Source organism: Leopardus geoffroyi, chromosome D1, assembly GCF_018350155.1.
Source record: "Leopardus geoffroyi isolate Oge1 chromosome D1, O.geoffroyi_Oge1_pat1.0, whole genome shotgun sequence".
Taxonomy (NCBI): Eukaryota; Metazoa; Chordata; class Mammalia; order Carnivora; family Felidae; genus Leopardus; species Leopardus geoffroyi.
The window spans coordinates 95,974,609-96,002,421 of NC_059329.1; the positions used below are offsets into that span (position 1 = coordinate 95,974,609).

The 27,813-nt window shown below is 37.4% G+C and overlaps 1 protein-coding gene across 2 annotated transcripts; it reads left to right on the forward strand.

Moving 5' to 3' along the window:
- The first annotated feature begins 218 nt into the window (after nt 1-218).
- On the forward strand, nt 219-27,485 carry API5 (apoptosis inhibitor 5). Of its 2 annotated transcripts, none has more exons than XM_045485022.1 (14): nt 219-449; nt 7,663-7,824; nt 9,196-9,289; nt 9,767-9,832; nt 10,771-10,922; nt 12,575-12,781; nt 13,485-13,589; nt 14,504-14,593; nt 15,906-16,087; nt 17,270-17,363; nt 18,330-18,386; nt 20,321-20,397; nt 20,904-21,040; nt 25,354-27,485. In XM_045485022.1, the coding sequence occupies exons 1-14, from the start codon at nt 381-383 to the stop codon at nt 25,434-25,436; spliced, it is 1,575 nt and encodes a 524-aa protein (XP_045340978.1). In that variant the 5' UTR covers nt 219-380; the 3' UTR covers nt 25,437-27,485. The 2 variants fall into 2 exon arrangements, with proteins under 2 accessions (XP_045340978.1, XP_045340979.1); XM_045485023.1 differs by having other exon boundaries at nt 223-449; nt 25,359-27,485.
- The last annotated feature ends 328 nt before the right edge of the window (nt 27,486-27,813 follow it).

Below are 27,813 nucleotides of genomic sequence, written 5' to 3' on the forward strand. Positions count from 1 at the left end.
GGATGATGGGAGATCTTTTAAGAACAGAAACGCACCTTTGTGCTTTATCCTCTGTTCCCCACCAAGAGCTCCTCGCCAGGCACAATCCTTCAAAGGAGCCTGAGCTAATTTAATCATCATTGCCGCTTTTTGCACCGCCAAGCGTTAGAGGGCGCTAGAATCTCAGACTGTGATTGGCGCTCAATGAAGGCCGCTCCCGGCGCGCAGATCTTTACGTAAACGTTGGGGGCGGAGCCGCCCTGAGCGCGGTGACTGGCGGCGGCACTGGCGGCAGCTGGAGGCGTAATAGTGCGGGTCGCGGGCTTGGAGAAGTTAAGAGGCGGCGGTGGCGCCGGGGACGACGACGACAGTAGGAGCGGGCCCTGGGCTTGTCGCTCACCATGCCGACCGTAGAAGAGCTTTATCGCAACTATGGCATCCTAGCCGACGCTACGGAGCAAGTTGGCCAGGTAAGTCCCCGAGAGGCCTGCAGGGCCCGGTGCTCCGCGGCCTCTCGAAGGCGCTCCCCGGGCCGGGCGGGGGCTCCTGCTTCGCCCTCCCGCGGACTCCCAGCGGCGCCCGCTGTTTCGTCTCGTGGGCCCCACTGGGAGTGTAGACGCCCGCTTCGCCGGGGAGAGCGCGGGTCCCGGTCCCAGGTTATTTCTCTGCCTCCCTTGACCAGCCTTTTCTCACCGTGGCGTTTCCTAACTCAGCCTCGCCAGCCCCCAGTTAATTGTCGTCCCGAGCCTTGCCCCGCATATTGCTTTAAGTCTTTCTTCTTTGCGGTGGACTTCAGCCCGTCGGAAGATTAAGATTGAGAGTTCTCGAGAGGTCAGAAATGTCTTTCTCGAAGCAAAAACAAACAAACAAACAAAAAACTTGCTATTAATTTAGGAAGAGTGTTTAGTGGACAGAAGTTTGTGAAAACAGAAGAGGGGCCCTTTTACCCAGATTTTAACAAGGACTTACGATTTCGTTTATTCAGTACATTTTTGAGCGCCAGGTGCTGTGCCGGGCGCTGGAGGTACAAGACAGAAAGTTACTGGTGCTCTCCGGAATGTATCTTTAGTGAGGGGGACTACCGATAAATAAGAAAGAAAGGTCTGCCACCACCCCCATCCCCCCCCCCATTGAAAAGTGTAGTACAGAAAATATAACAGAATCGTGCAGTGGCAGTGGGGAGGGGCGGGGAAGAGTGCAGCTTTAAATAGAGTTGTCTGGCAAGAGCTCTCCGCAGTGTTTGCCTCAAGACACACAGTTTCCGCAGTGTTGAATTTTTATGCAGGCTTCTTTGTGAGTTTTCAAGTACTGGAGTACATTGAACTTAAGGAGTTGGGGGTTGTGTGTGTGTTTTCTTAGGAAAAGAACCAGGCTCTCCCAGAAGTAATCTTGGTCATTGTCGTTAGAAATTCTATGCGTATCTTTTCAGTACTTAGAACTTAATGTTATTCATCTGCTTACCCATCCCATGGAGTAAGAAGTGGAAGATCCTATATATAGTCTACTAACGTTATCAAAGCTGTGGCAGCCCCTCCCAGCCCCTTTTTCTGGACATGTGTAATTCAGGTAAATCTTTTTAGAGCTAAACAACAATAAAGTTGTGCTGTCAGGACCTTAGTTGATCTTTATCTAGAATTGTAAATTTACCAGTTTGAAGTACTAGATCATTTTCCTTCGGTACATATTTCCATTTCAGTAGCAAATTTTGACATCATCAGTCAGTGAGAAATATACTAACAGTGTGTTGTAGACGAATATAGAGTGGGTGTTAGGTCAATACTGAGGGAGAAATTTTCTACTGGTTAAGACAAGATTGGGAAAACTATGATCAGTCATATTTTGATTTTGTTGTTCCTAGAAAGATATGGTAGTGAAGATACTCTCATTCATTGTGACGAAGTTGAGGGAGATTGTAGCAAATTGTTGTCCCCAAAACTGATTTTGTTGCAGATCAGCAGAGGAGATGGGGTAAAACCTACAACAGTGATTCTCAGTCAGTTTGTAGATGCTGCTCTCCCAAAGAGGTATATCAGGAATTTTTTAGGGAAACTTAGAAACTATATACACAGTCCAGTCCCATTCCCCCAGCCTCATTCTTTGCTGGATAGCAAACAGTTGACCGCCATCTACTATGTTAGGGCAAACAGAAGCCAAACTGGAATTTATATATTCGCTATGAATGATTGAGAGTTGCTCACATTTTTCTCTTAATGCCATCTTTAATCTCTTAAATATATATACATATTTATTTATTTTGAGAGACAGCACATGGGGAGGTGGGGGCCAGGGGCAGAGAGATAGGATCCCAGGCAGGCTCTGTGCTCACAGCACAGGCTTGATCACCTGACATGTGGCTTGATCCCAGGAATGGTGAGGTCATGACCTCAACTGAAATCAAGAGTCAGACCCTTAACCAACTGAGCCACCCAGGCGCCCCTAATGTCATCTGTAGTCTTAAATACCAGGTAAGATTGAGAGTTCTCCCTCAAGAGGTCAAAAATGTCTTTCTCAAAGTAAAAATCTGCTTTTAATTTAGGAAGAGTGCTTAGGAGACAGAAGTTTGTGAAAAACAGAAGAGGGTTTGTTTTTTTTTTTCATGCAGACTTTAATGAAGGCCCACAGTCTCATTTATTCAGTACATTTTTTCAGGGCCTACCATGTACCAAAAACACTGTGCCAGGTGCTAAAATTTTAGCAGGATTCCTTAGCACAGTGGGAGCTCAGTACCTTCATGACACTGTAGTGACAGCTGTCACGCAGCTATTTGAGACGAAAAGCCCTGTGCATAATTAGGTGTAGGGATTTTCTCAGCCTCAAATAGTGAATTCTGGAAGGACTGAAGCTCAACTGAACCATAATGGCTACTAAGTCTGCTCTACTGTATAATAACTTCAACCTTTAGAGAAAATTCCTAAAACTTCTCACCAAAAAAGATAGTGGGTTTCACGACCCTGCATGTGAATTTTAACTAAAAGCAAGAGGCGACTTAATGGAAGGAACACCACTGACAGTTCTTTAAGGAGAAAAAGTCTTTACATTCTTAGTGTAGCAAAGCCTGACTTTCATGTTAACTTAGGAAGTTTACAGTCAAGGGTTAAGGTATCCTGGCAGGTACCTATGTGGACATTTCTGAGACCATATATGAGTTTTTAGTCTAGAACTTCCTTCTAACATTTATGTTTGTTTTCATCCTTTGCCAAAGAGCTGAGAACCATAGTTGCTTTTGCTGCTGCCGCTGAGGGGAGTACCCTCTTCTCTACTGTCAGAGAGTAATGCTCTCTGAATACATCAGGAAAAACACAAGTCCTCCGAGGTTTTCAGCTAATTTTCTCCAAACAGATTATTCTCTTGATGAACCTCCTTGGCACTGTGTATTCATTTATAGTACTTCATATTTGTATTTTATTTCATGTGAGGGCTTTTCTTATTCCCTTATTAAATTATAAAGTCTTGAGGTTAAGGGTTCAATTGTCTTTATTTTTTTTTTCTCCTTGCACTGTACCTTCTTCTTCAGTAGACATTTTTTCTTTAAAGTTGAAGAAATACATTAAAAGAGAGAACAGATCTATGGGGCGCCTGGGTGGCGCAGTCGGTTAAGCGTCCAACTTCAGCCAGGTCACGATCTCGCGGTCCGTGAGTTCGAGCCCCGCATCGGGCTCTGGGCTGATGGCTCAGAGCCTGGAGCCTGTTTCCGATTCTGTGTCTCCCTCTCTCTCTGCCCCTCCCCCGTTCATGCTCTGTCTCTCTCTGTCCCAAAAATAAAATAAACGTTGAAAAAAAAAAAAAAAAAAAGAGAGAGAACAGATCTAATTAATTGTATATAACTATATAATTATATTAATAAAGTTAATAATTATACAACTAATATATGTCCTACAATCACATATAAATGTAATTATTGTTATGTGTGTATATATACATGAAACAAAAACCTGTTTACAAGGATTATTTCTTGGGAATGAAGGTGAGAACTTTATACACTCACACATCATATATGTGAACCATGAGCATGTGTTTTCTAATAAGCAAACTTCAAGTGAGAAATTCTAAGTGATGTATTATTTAACACTTGAAAACATTTCCCTCCTTTTTTGTACCTGCTATTCAGCTTCCCTTCCCCCCACTCTGCCTCTGCTACTCCTTCAGGTCTCCTTGCTCTGCTGAGTGTTCCTCTACCTCCCTAATCCCCTTTCCACTGTGCTCTGGCCATAATAAAGTAACGTGTTGTCCGTTAGTATTTTACATTTGTTTCTAATTTTTCCGAATTTACTTAATTTTTAAATGTAGATATTTAGTTTTGTATTATGTAGTCAAAAACTTTTTTAAGTTAAAAAAAATACCAAATATCTGTGAAGGGACTGGGGCGGTTAGGCTGAGCTAATAAGATCAATATAATGCCTGAACCCTGATTTCTCCTTTGTTCTCTTAAACGGGAGTACACTGGCTCTTCAGAGTGGAAAAGCATAAGCTTGATTGACTTCTGTTTCATGAAATACCACTCTTTTGGTGCCTTTTTTTCCTATGGTTAAGCTAAAAAACACAGACCAAGTTCATACTCCTTCAAAAATCTGTAAAAAGTTGGGTGATGACAGATGGTGACTACACCTATTGTCATGAGCATTGAGTGATACGTAGAATTGTCGAATCACTGTGTTGTACATCTATATGTCAACTATACTTCATTAAGAAAGTGTTAATTTTGTGTCACAAACTAGATTTATTCATTGAGGAAGAAGTAATAATATAGCTTTGCATATCCATTTTATTTTTATGTCATACTTGAGAAATATGTTTGTTGAAACTATAAACTTCTCTAAAATAATTCTTTCTTGCTTAGAAGCTGCATCCTGGTCCCAAACAAACATGGCTTTACCTGGCATGTAACTGATCACTTATATATATTGGTTGTGTTTTGACAATCACTATCACAGACTTTTTATTTTAGAAGGTATATGCTGAATGTGGGTCTAACTGTAGCCTTTTATTTTTACTTGAAAATATTGTAGTTTGTTTTTTTTTAATTATATATTAAAGGCATACACAAATGGTTTTAGGAATGTATTCAAATATTTACAATTAAAACTTGTTAGTATCACAGTTATGTAGCAGAACTATGCAGTTGTAGTGGAAGAGAAAAAATAAGCCATGGTGTGTAGTACTTGGAATACTTTATTATGGTTACAGTCCACCTGTCACTAAATCACTGCGATCACTGAGAACATCGCTTCTATTGTGTTTCCTACTTTGAAAACCAGAAGTAATAACTACTTTAGGGAGATTCTGTAAAAAGTCTTGTCCCTATGCTACAGTTAAAAGACAAAGAGCTTGCAGTAGAACATTTTATTTTGTATTACATAAAGGGTAATGAGTTTGAAGTCTATTAGTAATGTTTATAGAAATTATTTGATATGGGGCGCCTGGGTGGCTCAGTCGGTTAAGCGACCGCCTTCAGTTCAGGTCGTGATCTCACAGTCCGTGAGTTTGAGCCCCGCATCGGGCTCTGTGCTGACCGCTCAGAGCCTGGAGCCTGCTTTGGATTCTGTGTTTCCCTCTCTCTCTGCCCCTGAGCCGAAGTCAGCCGCTTAACCAACTGAGCCACCCAGGCGCCCGGTAGATTTGATTTCTAATTTGAATTTGTAAAAATATTTTAACTTTCCAAAGAACTTTCTCTGTTTGGGATGCTGCATCTCCATTAACATGCCTGTATGGAGCCTATATTTAGGACTCAAATTTTGCCTTTGATGGTCCTAAATCTGGCAAACTTTCTTTCTCTCTTGCTTTCTTGACTAAGATCTCAGAACTTAAAGAAGCTTCATATTAGGCACAGATCTTGACCTTAGAGCCTGTCAGAACTGTGTTCAAGTCTGGATCTGCTACTTGTCTAGCTATGAAGCTCTGGGCAAATTATTTCACTTTCTGAGCCTTGGTTTCCTCGTCTGAAAAATAGGCATAGTGGTAACCCACAGTAACCCACTCACGGGTTTACTGTGAAGCATGCACACAAGGCATTTCTCAGTACCTGGTAGGCTTTCAGTAAATGTCGCTAATGATTCCTTTTTATTCTATTCCAGATGGTTTTTTTCCTTGACAAAAGGATGGTTTGAAGTAAGGTTTCTTCATTTAATTTCAGACAATGTAAGGAGTTTCCTCAAAAGGCTTTAGAAGTAAAGCTTTGTTTGAGTTAAAGGAAATTGGACTGTGATACCCTGTAAAAAGTAAGGATGTCAGAACTGTTTAAAACTTTGATTTTATGAAGTCTGTCTAGAAGACATGAGGCAAACCACAGGAATGTGAATGGTAGAGAAGTTAGCCATAATTTTTCAAACCTTTGCAATAAGAAGTATGTAATATACTTTTGAAGTAGTAACTCCTGAAGACTGATTTGTTCCTGCATTTTATGAGGAAACGAACCTAATTCAGAGAAATTTTTTTTATTTAGGAGTTGGTGTTATGTTTAAGATACTAAAATTTGTCAATCACTTGATGGAATTTTATGTTTTTTAGAACTAATTTTTAGAATTTATGTTTTTTAGATAGGTGGCAATTTATGAACTTTTAAAGTTACCTCGTATTTTTTGTAGAATATATTAAAACCCGTACCTTTAAAAGATCTAATCGTGACCATAGCCTTTTGACATGAGAACACTTTCTAAAAGTCCTTGGGATTCTACTGTACCTTAATAACTTTGTATTTTGCTTTATTTATTTTAACGTAGTATTGTCCATAAAAAAGAGTTACTATAAAACTAAAGTTTATTGGATGTTTATTGGCTATTCTACTTTTGAAGGCATGAGGTATCTAAAGCACTTTGAGCATTGCTGTGAACAGAGTAAACACATTAGGTGTCATTACTATAATGTTTACTGTTGTGCAGTAATTAGAAGTTTTACCCATATGTCCAAACAGAAGATGTATCTAGAGTCTCAGTGTTTATTACTCTCATTTGCCAGTTTGTTCACTGTCATTTAATAAAAGAACTGGTTTGAAGGCAAGTGTGTTAGAGGGAGTGGGAACTTGTTGACTCTTCAGTGATGAGTATCTGAGGGAGAGCGCTTCTGAAGTTTTTTGGTTTTTTGTTTTTAATAAGGAAACAAATGAGCTTTGAATGTATTGTTGTAGTAAAAAGTTAAATATGTGACATTAGAATCTGTCTTAATCCAAAATTGACTATCTAGAATGAATTACTGTTTTCATATCGTAAAAATATGAGGCTAGGGAAAAAAAGCTTGCTAACCTTTCTGTTACTGCTTAATTTTCAAGATTGTATTCTCTCCCTATTCACCAAGGTGCTAATTGAAAACATAAGTATGATTATGTAAATGTAACACAATTCTTTGAGAATTCTACAATATTCGTTATAGTTTTTAGCCATGACAGTCACAAGATTGGGGTCAGTAAGCACTAGAGTGAAGTTGATGCATCTACAGACTTACTTGCTTTTTCTATTTAAAATTCAAGTTGTCCGTCTCTCTTCCCCAACTGATGAATAATGCGTGGGGGGGGGGGGGGGCAGGGAAGAAGATGTTAGAAAAGTAGGTGTCCAATTTAAGCAGTAAAACTGCAAAAATAAGTCCAATTTTTTAGCCTGAGTAAAATTTTAGTAACATAAAGCAGACTTGAACAAGTTTGTTTAGCTTCCCATCTTTAAAAAATTGTTTCTTCTGTTTTATTCTTTCTTTCAGCATAAAGATGCCTATCAAGTGATACTAGATGGTGTGAAAGGTGGTACGAAGGAAAAAAGATTAGCAGCTCAGTTTATTCCGAAATTCTTTAAGCATTTTCCAGAATTGGCTGATTCTGCTATCAATGCACAGTTGGACCTCTGTGAGGATGAAGACGTATCAGTAAGTGTATGATTGATGCTTTTCAGCGAGCTTTCAGATGTCTCACTTGCCGTTCTCAGACACTTTCTATACGTAGCTAATGGAACTGACGTAGTATCAGTGCCCAGGAAGTCCTGCAGTGTGTTTTGGTGTGATGCCATGCTGAGGCTTAAACCTACATGTGAGAAAATGTTTTCTCTCTTTCACCAACTTTCAACTGTGAAAAATGCGTAGAATCACGAAATAATTTTGTTTTGCTTATCGTTATCCACTGTAAAAATGGGTTGTGGCTCACATTTTTTCATAGATTGTTATACATTGTGCACATGAAATTAGACTAATGTTAGTTTTTAATCAATTTATACTTGCTTAGATATTTAAAATATTAAGTATTAGATTGTATAGTTTCAACACCCCTAAATCTGGTGCATAGCAGAAAAATAATTGGTCTGTGTAATAATTACATATGATTACTAGAATAAGAAAAAATAGTTTTTCCTTGGAACGGAATTATATTAGCATATCTGGCTGCTGATACAGATTCCTAAGAACTTTCAACTATTACCTCCTGGCTTTTCAGATGCAGTTAGTGAATCGCCAACATTCCATGCACAATTTGCTACATATAACTCCTCCATTTTTTTTTTTTAATTTTTTTTTTTTTTAACATTTATTTATTTTTGAGACAGAGAGAGACAGAGCATGAACAGGGGAGGGGCAGAGAGAGAGGGAGACACAGAATCTGAAACAGGCTCCAGGCTCTGAGCTGTCAGCACAGAGCCCGACGCGGGGCTCGAACTCACTGACCGCAAGATTGTGACCTGAGCCAAAGTCGGACGCTTAACCGACTGAGCCACCCAGGTGCCCCTCCTCCATTTTTTTTAAACTATGCCCCCCCCCCAAAAAAATACAAATAAAACTTAAAGTAGTAAATAAGCCAAGACCACATATTTGGAATTAAGTACGTAGTATATATTCACAAATGTTGTGTTAAGTAGTCAATAGGGAAATTTTAAAGTAAATAGAGGTACTGGATATGACTTTGCCTCTCCAGGGTACTGCAGTATATGCCCAAAGGTAGTAAAAACGCAACAGTTAACATGTAATCAGTATATAAACTGTTGTTTATGATCTCAGATCTGTCTGCTCCAGTCAGTTAATTGTACTTAGCATCCCTTTTCACCACATTTTGTTTTAGTAATTCTGTGAAGCTCGAATATTAAATTGGAGCAAAGTATTTCTAAAACTGCTAGAAGCCTCATGTTTTATATTTTGGTGACTCATGCCCCTAATTATGGTTTCTCTCCAGTTTCAGTTTTCTTTAAAGATTGGGGTTGTTGTTTTTATTGATGATAATATTTGGTTAATTTTTTTGTTTGAAATCATATTCAGATTCGACGGCAAGCAATTAAAGAGCTGCCTCAGTTTGCCACCGGAGAAAATCTTCCCAGAGTGGCAGATATACTAACCCAACTTCTGCAGACAGGTAAGAAATTTTATTATTACCCTCTTATCTAAATGTAACTTCCCTTTGAAATTTAGCTTTTTTGTTTTCCTTTTTGGCTGAAGGTACTACTTTTGATAGAAATTAAAATTCTTCTTTTCACTCAGTAGTTTGAAGCTTATTGTGATTATCTAATTCCTGGTGTTGTTTTGTTTTTAATTCTGTTCATAAAGACATAGTGACTGGATTATTTTGGGAATTTTGATGCATTGTGATTTTTTGCCCCAGTTTCCTGTAGCTTTTTAATTGTACTGTCTTAATGTAAAAGCTTTCCTGGTGTGAGATCAGGTTTTTCTACCTTTATAGGGAAGATGTATTTTCTTGGTAGTTGAGAAGGATGCTTAGTTATATGTCTCCTCTCAATGTAATCTGTGAGAAACTATGTTGAATCTTAGATTTGAAAATGCAGCAAATATTTTTCATTCCTTTTATACATTGTACTATTTTTTCTCCATCCAGATGATTCTGCGGAATTTAACTTAGTGAACAATGCCCTGTTAAGTATATTTAAGATGGATGCAAAAGGTAAGCCCACCACTTGTTCTGAATTGTGCTTGATGTGTTAAAAAAAAAAAAAAAAAGTTGGGGAGCGTGGCATTCCTTATTAAGGATAAAATCAGATTCATCCAGAGATCTATTTCATAAAAGTTCTGAGTGTTCTATAAAAAAGCTGCTTAGCAGAAGATATTTGTGACGTGAAAAACCTAGCAGAAGTAATTGCAAAAACACATCAGACTTTTCCATTAGAAATCTGTTGGAGGGGCGCTTGGTGGCTTAGGCAGTTAAGTTGTCCGACTTCGACTCAGGTCTTGATCTCATGGTTTGTGGGTTCAAGCCTCATGTCGGGCTCTTCGTTGACAGTGCAGAGCCTGCTTGGGATTCTCTCTCTCTTTCTCCCTCTCTTTCTCTCTCAAAAATAAATTAATACATAAAATTTAAAAAGTTGTTGAAAACTCCCTTTGCCACATTAAAGAAATTCTCCAAAATGCCTGGGTTTATTATTAATGATTAAAAAGTCATTCTTTTTTTTTTTTTTTTTAATGTTTATTTTTGAGAGAGAGAGAGTGTGTACACACAAGTCGGGTAGGGCCAGAGAAAGAGGGAGACACAGAATCTGAAGAGGCTTCAGGCTCTGAACTGTCAGCACAGAGCCTGACACCGGGCTCGAACCCACGAACCGTGAGAATATGACCTGAGCCAAAGTCAGATGCTCAACCAACTGAGCCACTCAGGAGCCCCCAGAAAAGAAAGTCATTCTTAAACAGATTCTGAGTCCATGAACAAAACATCTGATTACTGTTACGGTTGGGGCTATAGAAATTTCAAACTAATTTAGCCAGAAACAGTCATATTTAGGATTCTTATTAACTCACTGGAAAATAAATACTGTTAAATGAGTTAAACAGAGAAACTTCATTACAATATAGAATTGATTTGCTACACACAACTATTTTGTTTTGCAGGGACTTTAGGTGGCTTGTTTAGCCAAATACTTCAGGGAGAGGACATTGTTAGAGAACGAGCAATCAAATTCCTTTCTACAAAACTTAAGACTTTACCAGATGAGGTTTTAACAAAGGAAGTAGAGGAACTTATACTAACTGAATCCAAAAAGGTAAGCTTCAGTCATCATTTAACAGGACTCCTGTAAAGCAAAAGAACATATTTCAAATTGTAGTATTCATTAGTGTCTGTAGCTTTTATATAAAATGATACATCCCATTAGAACCACTAAAGAATGTCAAGCTTTCCTTATATTGTATTTTGCACTTTGGTCACCAGTAATGATGAATTGGCATATTGATTTAAAGGGATGTGATCACATTTAAATCTTTCATGGGGTATCCTCAAAATTTATGCATTCTTCAGGACTCTGTACAAGTAATTTCTTTCAGGAAATTTTACCTAATTTTTACCCCCTCCCCAATTTTAGGATATTCTCCTCTAGTGTTCTGATCATTTCAAAATGAAAGTGAAACACATTGAAGTGCCTGTTTTCTCATCTTAACCCATGACACTGTAAGCTCAGGAGACCATGTTTATTTGTGCTCCCAGCGTCTAGCATAGTTAGAGACGCTAAGACTCACAAGATGTGTCACAGCTAACTTTGCACTCATAGAGTGCCAAAGTTTGGAGATCATTATTTTTATATATATGTTGAGGAAAATTCAAATTTTTCTCTAACAGCACCACTCCCTTGCTTACTGATGAGATTTCTTCAGTGAGAGCGAAAGGAGCAGCTCTCCAGCTGGGAATATCAGTATCTGCTCCAGCTAGTAATCTGGTGGAGTATGTAAGGATGGCTTGTTTCTTCAGTCAGTGAACATAAAGACTTAGACCCACTCATATGGAGCACTCGAGACTTGCATGGTCTCAGATTTTGTATACAGTTGCCATATTAATGTGAGCGAGCTGCTTTTATTTATTTATTTTTAAAGATTTTATTTTTTTAAGTAATCTCTACACCCAGAATGGGGCTCAAACTTACAACCCCAAGATCAAGAGTCGCATGCTCTACTGGCTGAGCCAGCCAGGTGCGCCAAGCTGCTTCTAAATTCAGGAAACTGAGGGGCGCCTGGGTGGCGCAGTCGGTTGGGCGTCCGACTTCAGCCAGGTCACGATCTCGCGGTCCGGGAGTTCGAGCCCCGCGTCGGGCTCTGGGCTGATGGCTCAGAGCCTGGAGCCTGTTTCCGATTCTGTGTCTCCCTCTCTCGCTGCCCCTCCCCCGTTCATGCTCTGTCTCTCTCTGTCCCAAAAATAAATAAACGTTGGAAAAAAAAAAAAAAATTAAAAAAAAAAATAAATAAATAAATAAAAAAAATAAATTCAGGAAACTGAATCTGATTTGACACCTGACTATAGAATTTTCAGGTTTTTTTTTCCCTCTTACCACCCCACCCCCTGCCCCGGTGAAGAGCCTTTTTAGATATTCTTTTCTTAGCTATTCTCCTATGAAATTTTAATGCCACAGATATACTGTATCTATTTATGCACTGTTTGTATATCTGTGCTTCGTACATAAAGAAGAAAAATTTTCCGAGAACCACATTTTGCCCCTCTGGAGACAGTGTTGTGCCCTGTTGAGAATGCATGATGTATTCTGAAGCTAAATTTGACTGAAGCTAGAAGCTGTCCTCTCATCAGTATTTCAGAAATATTAGCAATCCAACTTTAGTAACTGAAATAAATTTGCTACAGTTTCAATATTGATCTTTCTTTCCCATTCAAGTGATAACAACACTGTTATTCTGAATTGTCTCTTTGCAGGTCCTAGAAGATGTTACTGGTGAAGAATTTGTCCTGTTTATGAAGATACTATCTGGCTTAAAAAGCTTACAGACAGTGAGTGGAAGACAGCAACTCGTAGAGTTGGTGGCTGAACAGGCTGACCTGGAACAAACCTTCAATCCCTCGGATCCTGACTGTGTGGACAGGCTCTTACAGTGCACTCGGCAGGCAGTACCCCTCTTCTCTGTGAGCTCTTTGTTTTACATAGTTGGTATTTTGATTACTCTATTAGCGTATATTTCTATGGATTCTCACTTGAGGGTTCTCCTCAAACCTTTGCATATAAGTAGTAACAGTGGAGTGAATATTTACTGGGTGGGGTTGATGAGAGCCCCGAACAGCCAGAAATTTCTTTAAAGTCTTGCTTAGAGACTCTTTAAAGGTCGAGAGCATTTTGCATCATAGTTTATGATTTGGCTGAGTTTCTAAACCATTTGGTTTAGTAATTTAGCTTTTTTTTTTTTCCTTAAATTTTGTAACAGATTGTTGTTATAGGTAAATACGCTCTTTATCTCTGGCTTTGTGCTTCTCTGCTCATGAGTCTTCTAGGATGTGCATAGAGTAGTTTGAAAAACACAATTTAAAGGACTCTTCCTTTTTTGCAAAATGTACAGTCTGAAATTCAACACTAAAATATCCCCTAAAATTTGACCTGAGCATTAAGGAAGAGTTTGAAGGTCTGCAGATGTCGCAGTGCTCCAGATGACTTGGTAACGAAGTGTGTATTGTCACAAGGTTATTCCTGGAGTGCTCTGGGGTGTGCACTGTGTTGTAACTACACTGCTTGATGCTGTGGTGCTCAGCATTTGTTGAATGACATTCTGTTATTACATTTGAAGGAATATTCCCCCCTTTCTTTGACAACTCCATGTTCTTTGTATTTTTGCAGAAAAATGTGCATTCCACAAGGTTTGTGACTTATTTCTGTGAGCAGGTTCTCCCTAACCTCAGTTCCTTGACTACCCCAGTGGAGGGCCTCGATATACAGTTGGAGGTAGGAGAAAATGTCTGCTGTTAGTACTGAAAAGACATTCTCATATTCTAACATAAATATAAACCACTAACTTCGAGATCTGATTTCTAAGAGAGTAAAGTTGTGATGGCTAGCTAGTAATCTATACCAGGATTAATCACTTAGGAATGCTTTATGGATTTAATGAAAGTTTGCTGCATTGGGAAAGCACTGCCTATAATGTTCATGATACTCTCTATCTTTGTAGCTTTAATACTTTTAAATAAGGTATTTAATTCATGATTGCTCCTCTCTGTATCTATAATCGATAGAGCCAGATTTAAACAGACTAACACAAAATATCTTTTATCCCTTCTCCAATATAATTGACAGCTCTCTCCTTTGTATCTCAACTGTAATGTACATTCATATTTTTTTCCCCACAACACATATAACATTTACATTTATTTATCTCTCCACATTTAACTGATGCGTCTCTATATCCCCAGAATCTGTTGTGGAGTCTGATTCTGAAAGGCACTTAATAGTTGTTGAATTAAGCTGAAATAATGGAAATGTATATGCCATTCTTCTCTTAGGTTTTTAGGCTAGAGAACAGTCCTACTGTGTACTGACACTATCATTTGCTTCAGATGTCCTGGGTTTGGCTTATTAGACTGAGATGGAGTACAAGAGAGGTGGACCCCAAGAATAGTGGCAACTACCAGTGCTTTGAGTTAGTGTCCAGAGACTAAATTTCATAGCAAACAGGGCCCACTCTAAATATTCGTAAGTAATTCTTTGCTGTTAGGAGTTCTTCCTAGGTGTTTCTTCATAGTACAATATTAAGCTGTAACAGAAAGCAGCCTTAAAAGTTATCTAGAATCATTCTTACTTTACAGCCCTTGCCCATTCAAAAAAAAATAATACTAATAGCAGTGAATTGTGTGTTTTAGGTATTGAAACTATTGGCAGAGATGAGTTCATTTTGTGGTGACATGGAAAAACTAGAAACAAATTTAAGGAAACTGTTTGACAAGTTATTGGTAAGAACTTTTTTCTTTCTTTATGGCGTAGTCCGTATATAGTGTGGTGTAATTTCTAGAGAATCAGCTTTTGAAATTCAGATTAGGTAGAATAATTCTAGCAAGTGTTTTTTGGTTGCTCAGGCCACATGTTATCTACTCTTAAAAGAAAATCTTTGACATCTCTTCTGTTCCTGATATTTTGCATAAAAGATAATACAGGATTTATATAGTAGGTCTTTCTGTTATTCCTTCATCAAAATTTTTTCACATTTGCTCCAGGTCACCATCCAGGTTGCTGCCCAAGGCCAAGTAGCTTTAGCAGCCAGGAAGTAAGGTCATTTAAGTCATAATTGTGGAGAAAATAGGCCACCTGATAAAATCATTATCAGCATCACCAAGTGATTTTCTTGTTAGATGTGAGCAATTGTGTAACTGACACAGTGAGTGATAAACATCAGACCTGTAGTATAAATGGACTCATCCCACATCCTGTGCTCTCTCTTCCAGACCTGTAACACCTGCTGGGGTGTTATAGCACTCATATTGAATGCCTTTGGCAGTACTTGGAATGTGAGAGTCAAACAGTGTGGGATAATGTTCAGAAAAGATCTTTGGAATTAGCATAGTAAAGTGATTAAAAACATCAATTTTGTGAGGCGCCTAGGTGGCTCGGTTGAGTGTCCAACTCAATTTCAGCTCAGGTCATGATCTCACGATTCCTAAGTTCGAGCCCTGCATCAGGCTCTGTGCTGACATTGTGGAGCCTGCTTGGGGTTCTTCCTCTCTCTTTGCCCCTCCCCTGCCTGTGCTCTCTCTGTCTCTCAAAATAAATAAATAACTTTTAAAAAATATATCAATTTTCAGTGGCAAACTTAGATTGAATCCTGACTCTTCACCTGACTATTTCATCATAGAAAAATTATCTAAGCTCTCAGAATTTCAATTCCTTCATTAGCATAAGTGCCTAATAAATGTTAGCTACTTCATTGTCAGCAGTAACAGCAGCAGCTATGACAGGTTAACATGGAGAGTTGACAGGCTGGATCATTGATCTAATAGGTAAAAGGGATATATTACCTAAATTTCTGATGTTGGCAGCTTTTAACACTTCATGCCTTAAAAGGGTGCAGCTATGACAGGTTAACATGGAGAGTTGACAAGCTGGATCATTGATCTAAAAGGTAAAAGGGACATCTTAACCTAAATTTTTGATCTTGGCAGTTTTTAATGCTTCATGCCTTAAAAGCATGCCCTTCATTTACCTCATTATATGTTAATAACTAGAGCATTTCCAGTAGATTGCAAACATCTTTGTATTTCCATCTCTTAGGAATACATGCCTCTCCCTCCGGAAGAAGCAGAAAACGGGGAGAATGCTGGTAATGAAGAACCCAAGCTACAGTTCAGTTATGTGGAGTGTTTGTTGTACAGCTTCCACCAGTTGGGCCGAAAACTTCCAGATTTCTTAACAGCCAAATTGAATGCAGAAAAGCTCAAAGATTTCAAAATTAGGTGATGTATGATTGAAGTGGTCCAATCCCTGGCAAAAATGATAGCTATCTTGACACTCCCTTGGTTTTGTTTTTGTTTTACAAGAGTTCACTCTCCACCCTGCTTTACCCCAGTAGAACAAAATGGAAGATCCACAAAACAGGAATGTATACAAACCAGTGGCATAACATATCCACGTAGGAGGAAAGAACTTTTTCTAAAACGGACTCTAGGTCTCCTTACTTGCTTTATGATCCCCAGCAGATTCCCAGTCTCTCTAACTGCCCACATTTTCCTCAGCAGTTACATTAAATGATAAAGCACCTGCCTTGTGGAGTTGTGGGAATATTAGACAGTGAATGGAAACCTTGGCACACATGGGTACCCCATAACCTGGAGCTGCTATTGTTGATGTCTTAGAGTGTTCTGAAGGAGCACCACCGGAGAAATCATAAGTGATTATCATGAAGACACTTTGTATTAAATCATTTTATTAACAGCTTCACATCTTATAATTTGAAATGCTTGTCTAGTGTATCATCTGTTACTGTCCTCTACTCTTGGGTAAGGCAGAGGTTTAGTACTTGGTGAAGCATTTGAGAAACAGCAGCATGTTAAGAAATTACTCCGAAAATTAAATAATGCCAAGTTGTTAAGTGGAGTTCCTAGAAGTCAGCAGGTGGGGCTACATACTGCCTCTCTCCACGTATTTGGGAACAAACTTGAAAAGGGAGTTACTTAGGACCCTTTGAGATTTACATGAGTTTGTAATAAATTCTCAGATCTGCAGTTTTGTTGTACTTTTAACTGGACCTTGAGGTGTAAACAGGTCAAATACTGTCCCTTGTTCGCAGATAAAAACATAGAGATTAAGTGATTTGTCTAAGGTCACTTGACCTTCAGTTGGCCAGTGAAAGAGTAGAACCCAGGCCACCTGATCCTAATCCATGCTCCTGAATGGTTCACTGACCATGCCTTGCAGGTAACATAAAGAGCACAGTGCTACAAATCTTACTCTTGCCAGGTTGAGTGTGGATTTATTACCATTTTTGATAAAGGAGGACTGCTTTTATTTCACTTATTTATGTATCTCTTGGGATCATGTATTGATAACTTAAAAATTAGCTATAGTATAAGATTCTATGAGTTTAAAAACAAAGTTGAAGTTGTGATTTGCTAATTAACCAGTACTTCTTTATTTAGGCTGCAGTACTTTGCCCGGGGTCTGCAGGTTTATATCAGACAACTTCGCTTGGCTCTGCAGGGTAAAACAGGCGAAGCCTTAAAAACAGAAGAGGTAAGAAGAGTGGATCACATCTTATAAGGAAATTTTTTTTATAATAGCCAGAGTGTATTACAAATTCAGGCTCAGGGGCACCTGGGTGGCCTAGTCGGTTGAGCATCTGACTCTATTTTGGCTCCGGTCATGATCCCAGGGTCGTGGGATCGAGCCTCGCGTTAGGCTCTGCTTAAGATCCTGTCTCTCTCCCCTCTGCCCTGCATGCGCGCGCGTGCACACACACACGCACACACGCTGTCTAAAAAAAAAAATTTCAGACTCAATTCATATGTTGAAATGTAACAGGTAATACGAGTCTATGTTGAAGATCCCATGTTAGAAGATTGTCTGCAGATTCAGTTATTTACTAAGTTATATTTTCATATTTTTATCCTTGTTGAAATGTTTTGTTGAACGTTTCCAAGTTTGTGAACAGTACTACCAAACTTAGATACATACCAGTCTTTTGCTAGGGTCTCATTAGCACATTTTGTTCAAATATTTGATTGACATTTGTGATATTTAAAATTTTACCTTTTTGATAACCAAATATCAATTTACATTGAAAAAAAGATTAAATTGCCAGTTCTACCCCAGACTGTATGTGTATGTGGCAGGGATTTTTGGATTTCTCTGATTTCACTATTTTGATAAATCTTCACCCCAATCCTAATGAAATATTTTAAGTTTTCATTATGTCTTCATCTAACTTAAACTGATGATTTTTAAAACAACTCCTATGCACATATGACCTGTCCCTCACTCATTTTTTCGGATAAATGGTAGAAAACACTTCAACGTTCTAACCTATAAAGGGAATATAAAGATTATTTGCTTTCTTTGCCATCTCTGCACTGGTTTAGATTAAAAAAAAAACAGGAATGAGAAGAAATGATTCTGAAAGAGAATTGCTCTAGTTCTGTATGGGAGTGGAATATGCATCATGAAAGTTATTGGCACTTTAATTTTGTTTTCCTTTTGCAGAACAAGATTAAAGTTGTTGCATTGAAAATAACCAATAATATCAATGTTTTAATCAAGGTAAGTCTTCCTTTCTTACCCAGTCCTCCACTAGAAAGCTAGTGCAAGAGGTTTTATCCATGTGTCTTTAGGTCTGTTATGGTACTGTTAAAGGGAAATGCCATTGTATTCTAGATATTTGGCCTTTTAAAACTTTACGCTTTTTACAATACCAAGTGACATTTCTATAACTATTAAGAAGTCATACATCGTTTTATTTAAAAGCTACTGCAGAAAATACTGCAGAGGGAGACGTGCAGATTTTCTCTGGCCCAAAGCATTGGAGCAAATACATTTAGGTTTAGAAACTTCACTGACTTAAGTTCTGGTGGTCTTAATATTGTGTCCTTTCACATGGCCAGTAAAATTCTGCTTTGCTTATTCTAAGCATGGACCAGTCTGTGTGGCACCTGAGATGTTTCCCTATGGTTCTTTTCTGTTAACTTATCTATGTAATAAATTGAGAGCTGTCTGTACTGTAGACTAAGGTGTACCTTACCATTAAGCCATAAATACCCTTCAGTCCTATTTACCCTCCCCAAGCATCCATAAACCTAAACAAAAGACAACCTGAGAAAAAAAAAAAGAATCACAACAAAGTAACCATCATTTGTTCCTACAAGTTAACTTTCTTGTTAGCCAGCTGGGAAAAAGAAATATTCTTTAACAGAGCACAAACCTGACAATAACAAATTAAGACTAGTGGTATACCTTAACACCAATCTGGTAAAGATCTCATGGAATAAATACTTTTTTATCAGAGGAGAGGGAAACTTTCCAGAGAAAGCAACAGGGAGACATTGAAGGATGAGTATCATGGTGTCAACACTCTCATCTCCTAAGGAAATTTTCATAACAGCCACCACTTATTTCGAACCTTAAATACAAATAATAATTTCAAATAGTGAATTCATATATTAAATGTGAGACTTTTGAGAAATAATTTATATACATCTCTGTGTAAGTTTAAGGTATACAGTATGGTTGGTAGACCTGTATGGTGAAATGATGACCACGGATAGATTCAGCCAACATCCATTTTCTCATATGGATTACAGCAAAATCCCTTTCTTATGCTAAATCATATGCTAAATCGGTCCAGCTAGAAGTCTCAGGCATTTTTGATTCAAAGGACTTTACATTGACTAATTCCTTACATTTACCTGGCATGGTGGATTTAAGGTTTATATAGTAAGATGTGGTCTTTTGTAGTATACTTAACAATGGAAGTAAGTCAGTTTACTTTTATCATATTTTACCTACATATAAAATATGTAGGTAAAAAATAAATTAAAAAATGATTTTGAGACGTAAAAATCAGAGTAAAGCTGATAAGAAATGTTAGGTAAAATACTAAGAATAAATATATTTAGAAATGTATCCAAGTTACATGAGGGTATCATGAGGTTAGATTATTTCATTTCGGGATTGCTTTAACATTTAAATTCAGCAAACTTTGCATTATTACATATTGATAATTTCGCATTTAAATCTTGGGGGTTTTTCCTTCATTGGTAATTTGGAGATATTTAAGAAGAAAAACATGATTAGCCAGGCCTTTAATTTTGAACTGTTTAAAAGTCTGCAAAAGCAAATGCAGGCTGTACCATTTTTTTCCGTGAAAGCACCTTTGTGACTGCCTCTGTGCAAAAGAAGTGCTTATTTATTTACTTTGTTTATTACAGTTGATACATTTTATTCTAGAACTCAAAATAATCATCATTTAGAAAAGACTTAGCTACAGTTTCTGAAGTGATGTACACAAAATAACATTAATGAAGTATAATAGATGGAATTTTAAAAAATTGTTTACTTTTTCTGTTGCAGCTTTTTTTAGGTGAGCAAGAAGGATAGATTAAAGTTTCCTCTCCTCAGTTGTGTCTTTAAGATGTCTCCACGTTACTTACCCTCACCACCAAATATGTTACAAATCTTGTCTCACTTTGTCTTTTCAGGATCTCTTCCACATTCCTCCTTCTTATAAAAGCACAGTAACATTATCCTGGAAACCTGTACAGAAGGTGGAAATTGGGTAAGATATATTTAAAAGAGATTTGAGTGTTCTAATATTTATGATTTATAAATATGAAAACCTCTGACTTTGGATATTATATTTATTGTACGAAATGGTACCTTATTAAACAATCTTAGTAAGATGTTAAAATATGACAATTAGAAGCATGACTTAAAATATAAAGTCTGATTGCAGTATAAACTGGTGGAATACATTGCTGGAATGTTCAAGCTTCTCTGTACTCCTGTGGCATAACGAGACTTCTGACAAGTTTTATAAACTGAGTCCCTTGCCCGTATAGTTCTTGAAGCTACATATTCCAGATTATTTTAAAGCCTTGTAAATGCCTTTTGCCATTGTTGCATAATTAAGGCACAGTTAATTTGATGACATCAGAACATTATATCCCTTTTTCTGATGTGACTATCATCTTCAGGATGTCTTTTGACCAATATGCTAAATTACATGTGTATTAATGGCCTCTGGTAATAGAATTTTTTTTATTGCCCTTCTTACTGTTACAGGCAGAAGAGAGCCAATGAAGATACAACTTCTGGTTCACCACCGAAGAAATCTCCAGCAGGACCAAAAAGGGATGCCAGGCAGATTTATAATCCTCCTAGTGGGAAATATAGCAGCAATTTGAGCAACTTTAATTATGGTGAGCGTTTCCGTTTGGGTACAAGTAATATGAGAAGTTAGGCAGAAATTGTGTTGTACTTGGTTTTACTTATTAATTGTATGTAATAATATATATAATGGCTCTTTCCAGTGACTTCTCTGAGTTAGCTTGGGGAACTAGAGCTACTGGGGAAACGAGCTACCCCATTCCTTTATAACTCTCTCTTGTAGACTTACTGAATTAAGCATACAACACTAAGAACTTGGAAAAGAAAAATATTTCTCTTGTATTCAGAGGAGGGAACCAAAAAAAAAGGAAGTTGACATGAACCATCCATTCCTCGTTTTGCCTGTTGTAACTTCAGGGCAAGACATTCTGTGCATTCTCCCTCAAGGGTAGATACAGCTTTTAGCAGATATGATGATATTAATGATCCTTCTTGGACCTTATCTGCCTACTGCTTGTCCTTCCCATCTTCTTAACTACTATGGAAGAAGTCCTAGTAGTGGAGTCAGATGTTAATGTATCACCGGCAAGGAAGATGTGTCCCATTGCGGTCTCTCCCCACTGCCCAGGGTGCAGTCTCCCTGTTAACTTTAGCCACTGGTGCCAGGAGAGCTTCCCTCTAGTCCGTTCTCTCCCAGTGCTGTGGAAGAAGAGCAGTTTGTTCCATATTGACTTGTATCCGCATAGATCCTTTCAAAGAAGAATGGATGAAAACATCACTGAGTCACCTCCTTAATCTTGTTTAAGAAGACAAATCTTAATAATACTGGCAACCAAATGTAATTAGGATTGGTCTTATTTACCAGTCAGAATTAATTCTGCAGTAATTATCTTTTAAAAGGTACATTCTGAAACATGTAACTCTATAATTGTTTCCAAGGTGAGATAATTCTGACATTAAAGTCTTCCCACAGTAGCTAAATTCCTTTAATACCTGAGCAAACAGCTTACGGAAAGGTGATTTTTTTTTATACTGAAATGAACCCTTCTATTTGTCAGACTCCGGCAAATTTAGCGTAGGAAAGATCACTGAACTCTTACTACGTAAATGTGCATCTCTTAGCCTCTTCTCTTACTTGAAAAATAGGGATAACAGAGCTCTTAAAAACTTCAAATAAGAGGGGGAAAATACCCTCAAGAATATTTGTGCAGACATTTTGTAAATGGAAAGGATTCTGTTACTTCATTGCAACAAAGATCGTCTTCTATTGTTTGTCTGATTTGTGGTGTCTTTCAGAATTATTCTTAAAATCCACTGTTACCTCAGATACTATCTTCATTTGACTTAAATGAAAGTAATCAAGAGCTATGGCAATACATAGAGAATTGTATTACTTTTCACTTGGGCAAGTGAGTTACTCTTGAGTTGCTTTGAGGATTCTGCCCTGTGAAACTCACTGCCTGTTTGATGGGGAGAATCAGATGACATAATGCATGTGGAAAAGAGATGTGAAAAATGCAAAGCCTTAGATTATGATTTTTTTTTCACTATCAGTGTGAAAAAAATCTCTGAGTCACTTACAACCTCAGTTGTACCATAGTCCTCAGAGTAATATGGGCAAAATAAGCATTCCTGTTAATTGTGTTTTGTGTCTGGTATTACAGCCCCTGAATGTTCCTAAAGGGGTCAACCTTGTCGTCGGGGTGCTGGTCATAAACAGAACTACAAAGAAACTAAACTCTCATCTTTTTTTGGAAAGTAGTAGCCAAATTTCTGCTAGCACTTTAGATTTCAAAAGTTGAATGTTAACAGGTTATAGGTATTCTCATAGTAGCAATTTCAAGAGTTTTCCTGGCTTTCTTTCACCCATTCCATTGAAAACAGTTCTTGATACTACAGATGAGATTTGGTGGGCCTATCTACCTCAAGTTTTTTCCCACCTTTTTTATGTCCTTCCCTTAGGGAACTGAAAAAAGAAGCATGTTGTATTTTTTTTTTTTCCCCCTGGGATGTCACTGTTGCCTCAGAATTGGAGGGGAGAACATGCTTTATTTTCTTAATGCCTTTTAATACATAGTTTGTTAACCACCATAATTCCACTTTCCTGTGTCAGCCACACTCTTGTTTTATTTTTCGAAAGGCTGGTTAGATGGCTTTTTTTTTTTTAAGTCATGTATGCTGAGGGGTTAGGAAATTGACTCCTTTTGGTTATTAGAGAACCAAGTAGTATTAATACTTATTACCTTATTACATTGAAAGAAATAGGCTGTGATAGGCCTGAACTTGTTCATCATAGAAGAGGAACCAGAATTGCAATTGTTCTTTGAGTCCAGGCAGGAATATGTAGCCATTTTTTTCCTTATCCAAGTTTATCACTTTACTAACCAAGGTCTCTTATTTGCTTTATAAACATTAACTCAATTCAACTTCTTGGTGCATTTTTTAATCAAATTATTTATAAACACCTGCCCACATTTGGTTTTCCCTCCTGCACATATTTGCTCCGTAACCCAGAAGTACTAAGCATGATATTTTTTGTGACTTGTGTCCTGCATATTTTACCTTTTTAGAATGTAAAAATAACTTTTAAATCATAATTGTAGCTGGGAGCAGTGGTTTTTTTAAGTTAGTAATGTAAGCTTGAAACCACTTAAGAAATCATGCAAATGCAGAATGGTGCCTCAGGATAAAGCTCTTCAAAAAAAAAAAAACTTTTTTTTTTTTTTTTTTTTGGAGACTCTGAACTGTGTAGAAATGGCTACATCCATTGCAGGTCAAAAAGAGATAGTATAGACAAGATAACCATGTCAAACAATATCTTCATACAATGTACGTAATATCCTCATTAGATACGGCTGAATAATAGAGGGCAAGTAACCTAGTTCTGCACACTAAAATTGATTGAAAAACAGTTGAAAGGGTGAGTTTTAGTAGTCAGTTTACACGGAATAATGATACCTATGAAGATAATTTCTTAAGTGTGTTGTTAAATTAACTGAGAAATGAAGGTTTTATAATGAGCACGATAGGGGGAAAATGTGCCTACATCTGCATAGATGAGGCCAAGTCTTAGAAATGCTGGAGTTACAGCATACATAAGGGTTGCTATACAACCTGATGCACTCGTTGCATTTCTGGGAGAGTCTTACTTACCCCCAGACCACCTCTGATTTTCTCAGTATGTTCAGGGAATAACCAACATGGTGGTTTCATTTAAATGGCTTTCAAACTGATCAGCTCAGAAAAATGTGTTGGGGCAGGAAAGATGACTTTGAAACCGATTCCATGCTATTACACATGTAAATGTTGGCTAAGCTGGGGAATGATCCAGTTAGTTTTCTAACTCAGAGAGTTGCTGGAGGAAAAAAAAGACATCAAAACATTACCCAAATAAGGTATCTATATTTCTAGCCTTAATAGCAAAAAAAAAAAAAAAAAAATGGATTGCAATATAGACTTAATAGGAATTTTTCAAGCATCCATCCAACATTATGGATCCAAAATGGCAACACCTGGTGGTTTTCATTGCTCCTAACAAGACTGCTGCAGTGAGGAAGTTTGAAGGTTCAGTGAAGAGATTTGATTTCTGGAATTAGAAGTTTGAGACTCGTGACTCATTTATGTATAATCTAAAGTCCAACCTTGCTGATAACTTCAATCAGTTTTCTTCACTAGAGGATTCCTTTAAGGAATATTTCTCTGGAACTATGAAAGAGACTAACCAATGAATCAAAGACTCATTCTACTGTATGACACAAGTGACTTGATTTTTTAGCAAAAGATAAGCTTAATTTACATTAATCTAAATACTGTATACAAATCACCTTTTGGGCAGCTCATGTTAGCTGATAAAGTAGTGAGAAAAGCTGTTGGCATTTATATCGGCATTTTTGTGAGTCCAGGTGCTTGAAATACCGCAACCAAAAGAAATTGCCTGTTCACTGCATTTCAAAGGTACATTTTTCAGTCCAGGTTAATTTGTCAAAATTGATCATTGATAATTTAAGCTATTTTGTTTGCACTCATGGCACTAGCTTTTGAAGGCCAGTGGCATTTTTGTTAATTCCATATTAAGTATAGAATTTTTAATAGTTTAATTATCTTCAGTAGTGATAGGCACACCAATAACTAAGAAATGTAGTTACAACGTTATCACTTTGAAATATCTAGTTTTTGGGTACATTTAACTGAGTACCTACTTTGGATAGATTTGGCACCTTGCCATCGTGCATTAGTATGTATGTTGCTCTGGTTTATGTACACATTGAATTTGTAGACGAGCAGAATACCAGCGCTGCTTTTATAGAGTCTGCTGCTACACGCAGAGCTACGAGCTACATTCTTCTGCGTTTGCTGTACCATGAAGTCCTGAGCAAGACCTAAACCCTTGTTCGCTTTTTCGTAGAGCAGAGAGGAGCCTTCAGGGGAAGTAGAGGTGGCCGAGGTTGGGGAGCACGAGGAAATCGTAGTCGGGGAAGACTCTACTGAATAAGACATCACATTCTTCAGCATTGTCATGAGCTTAATATACTTAAATTCTACTACTCATTGGATTGCCGGGGATGTCCCTTTAAAAGGACTGCTGCCTTCAGCTAAAAACTTAATGTTCTTTATACCTTTGTATGTATGATCTACTTTTGTAACAGACCATGGTTGTGTCCAAGGTAAAAACCACAGTGATATTTTTGGATGCTTTGTTCACAATCTTGACTTGTTTTTGCAATATCATTATTACTCAGAATTCATATTGTGAATCTTTTACTTTTAACATCTTGGTAATTTGTTATTGAAAGCTATTCGAGTCTAAAATGTAATGAAATTCAGTCCATTTCTGGTAACTGGTAAAGATGATCAGTTGAAAGTTTACGGATTTCCTCTACCCTCTGTCTTTTTTTTTTTTTCTTTTGCCCAATATATGGAGAAGAATAATGGTCAATCTTAACATTTTATTTTCATTGTTTTTTAAATAAAGCTGCTAGGCATTTCCTACCTAGTGTTATAAAAGCAAAATACTTATCAGCTTTCTTAAAATGTAAAAATGACATTACATTTTTAGGAGGAAGTAAGTTACTTTGCACTGCTTACTTAACTCTTCTCCATATGTTGCGATACTAACTTTTGACTATGGGATCTTACTATTTGAATAGAAATGTGTATGTATAATATACATACATACATAAGCATATATGTGTGTGTGTGTATATATATATACGCACATGCTGTGAAACTTGACTACGCAACATAAATCATTTTTTAAAATTCCTGGAACGGGTAGTCTTTGACACGGTGATGATCCTTTTAAGAATGAATCCATTATTAACTTGTTACCTAGGTTTTCCTCCCAGTAGTGAGGGATTTTGAGTCAGTTGCACTTACATGATTATTGTTATTTAAAACTAAAAATAAACAAAGGCTGCATTTTCAAAGATAAATTTGGAGATCCCTGCTGGAGAAATACAGCCAAAATATTGAATCAGATGTACATATAGGTTTCTACAGGATGAGATAGAATAATTTAGAATTGGGGGATTTAATAACCAGGGCAACCCAGGAAAAGTGACTTGAAAACATGGTGTACCAATAAGTAAGGGATGCTCTCTCGGTTTGCTTTTGCCACTTTCAAGATTTTAACTTCTCAGGTTATTAATCAAAATTATTGTATAAGTTAGCTAATAGAATCTTTAGGTTAAAACAACAGACGGGGGGTTTGTGGAGTGTTTAATGTCATGGGCATTTTTAGTAGCATAGGCCCTTTGCTCTGCATTTGAATGTTTCATATATTTTTGTTCCACAGTTAATCTTCCCTCCCCCAAGTTTGCTATTCAGATTCAATGCCTGAATGACATTTTCTAGTAGTTTGACATATTTTTTGAGGAATAGTTTGTGATTCCAATGCAGGTGTCTTTATTATTGTTACCTCTACATTGGGGAAAAAGCAAAACCCCTTTGTTAGAATTACTGCACATGTTTATGGGAAAAATATTTTTTTTAAAGACTAGAATGATACAAGTGAGCAAAAGAAGTTGGTCAGCTTGACTATGGAGTGGTGGCAATAATCTCTAAAACATTCCAAAAGACTCTGAGCTGAACCTAAGCTCCCTTGGAATCTGAACAGACATAGGAACAAGGAATTGCATTTGAAAACTGTGACCAGATAGTCTGGACCTCAGAGGCATCAGCCAGTGGCCTAAAGCCATTTCAAGTACAGAAACTATTGGGACTACAGCTATATAAATTTGAACATTAAGTGTAACTTTTCCTCTTTTTCTTTTTTAAAGCATATTTGTAAACTCAAAGCTGAGCAGAAATTACTTTCTCAAGTTTGACACCGAGTTGATTATGTTCCTTCCTTTGCCACCTCATTGTTCCTTTACCTTTCCTAAGGCAATAGTGCACAACTTAGGTTATTTTTGCTTCAGAAATTGAATGAAAAACTTCATGCCATGAATTTTTTTCTTTTGCAAGACACCTGTTATCACCCTGTTCAAATGTAAATGTTCCCTTATGCTTTTGAAATAAATTTCCTTTTGTAATTTTGTTTTGTGTCTTGATGTGTTATGATTATGTAACTTAAGATTCCTGGATATCTATTATTGATTGCTTTTATTTTGCCAAGCAATCAATACTGCCAAGCAGTGTGTTAGACTGAAAATACAAAGATGGACAAGTTGGCTCTGCCTTCAAGGAGTTCAGTCTTGCAAGTTATCTTTAATTTTCATCCTTTGAGGTTTATGTTTAAGAACTCATATACTTCTGAAAAAAAAAAGGATTTGGTCATTTTTATTGAAGCAAAACAGCAGATACATACTTGCCAAAACATTGTGAAATAACTAATTACCATCTTCAAGTTAATATGTAAAGTAAG

What these genes read in the sequence shown, in the direction of transcription:
- API5 (XM_045485022.1), top strand. Translation starts at nt 381, where the DNA reads ATGCCGACCGTAGAAGAGCTTTATCGCAACTATGGCATCCTAGCCGAC. An exon ending in CTACGGAGCAAGTTGGCCAG is followed by an intron (nt 450 to 7,662) that starts GTAAGTCCCCGA and finishes TCTTTCTTTCAG; the next exon opens with CATAAAGATGCCTATCAAGT. An exon ending in CTCAAAGATTTCAAAATTAG is followed by an intron (nt 16,088 to 17,269) that starts GTGATGTATGAT and finishes TTCTTTATTTAG; the next exon opens with GCTGCAGTACTTTGCCCGGG.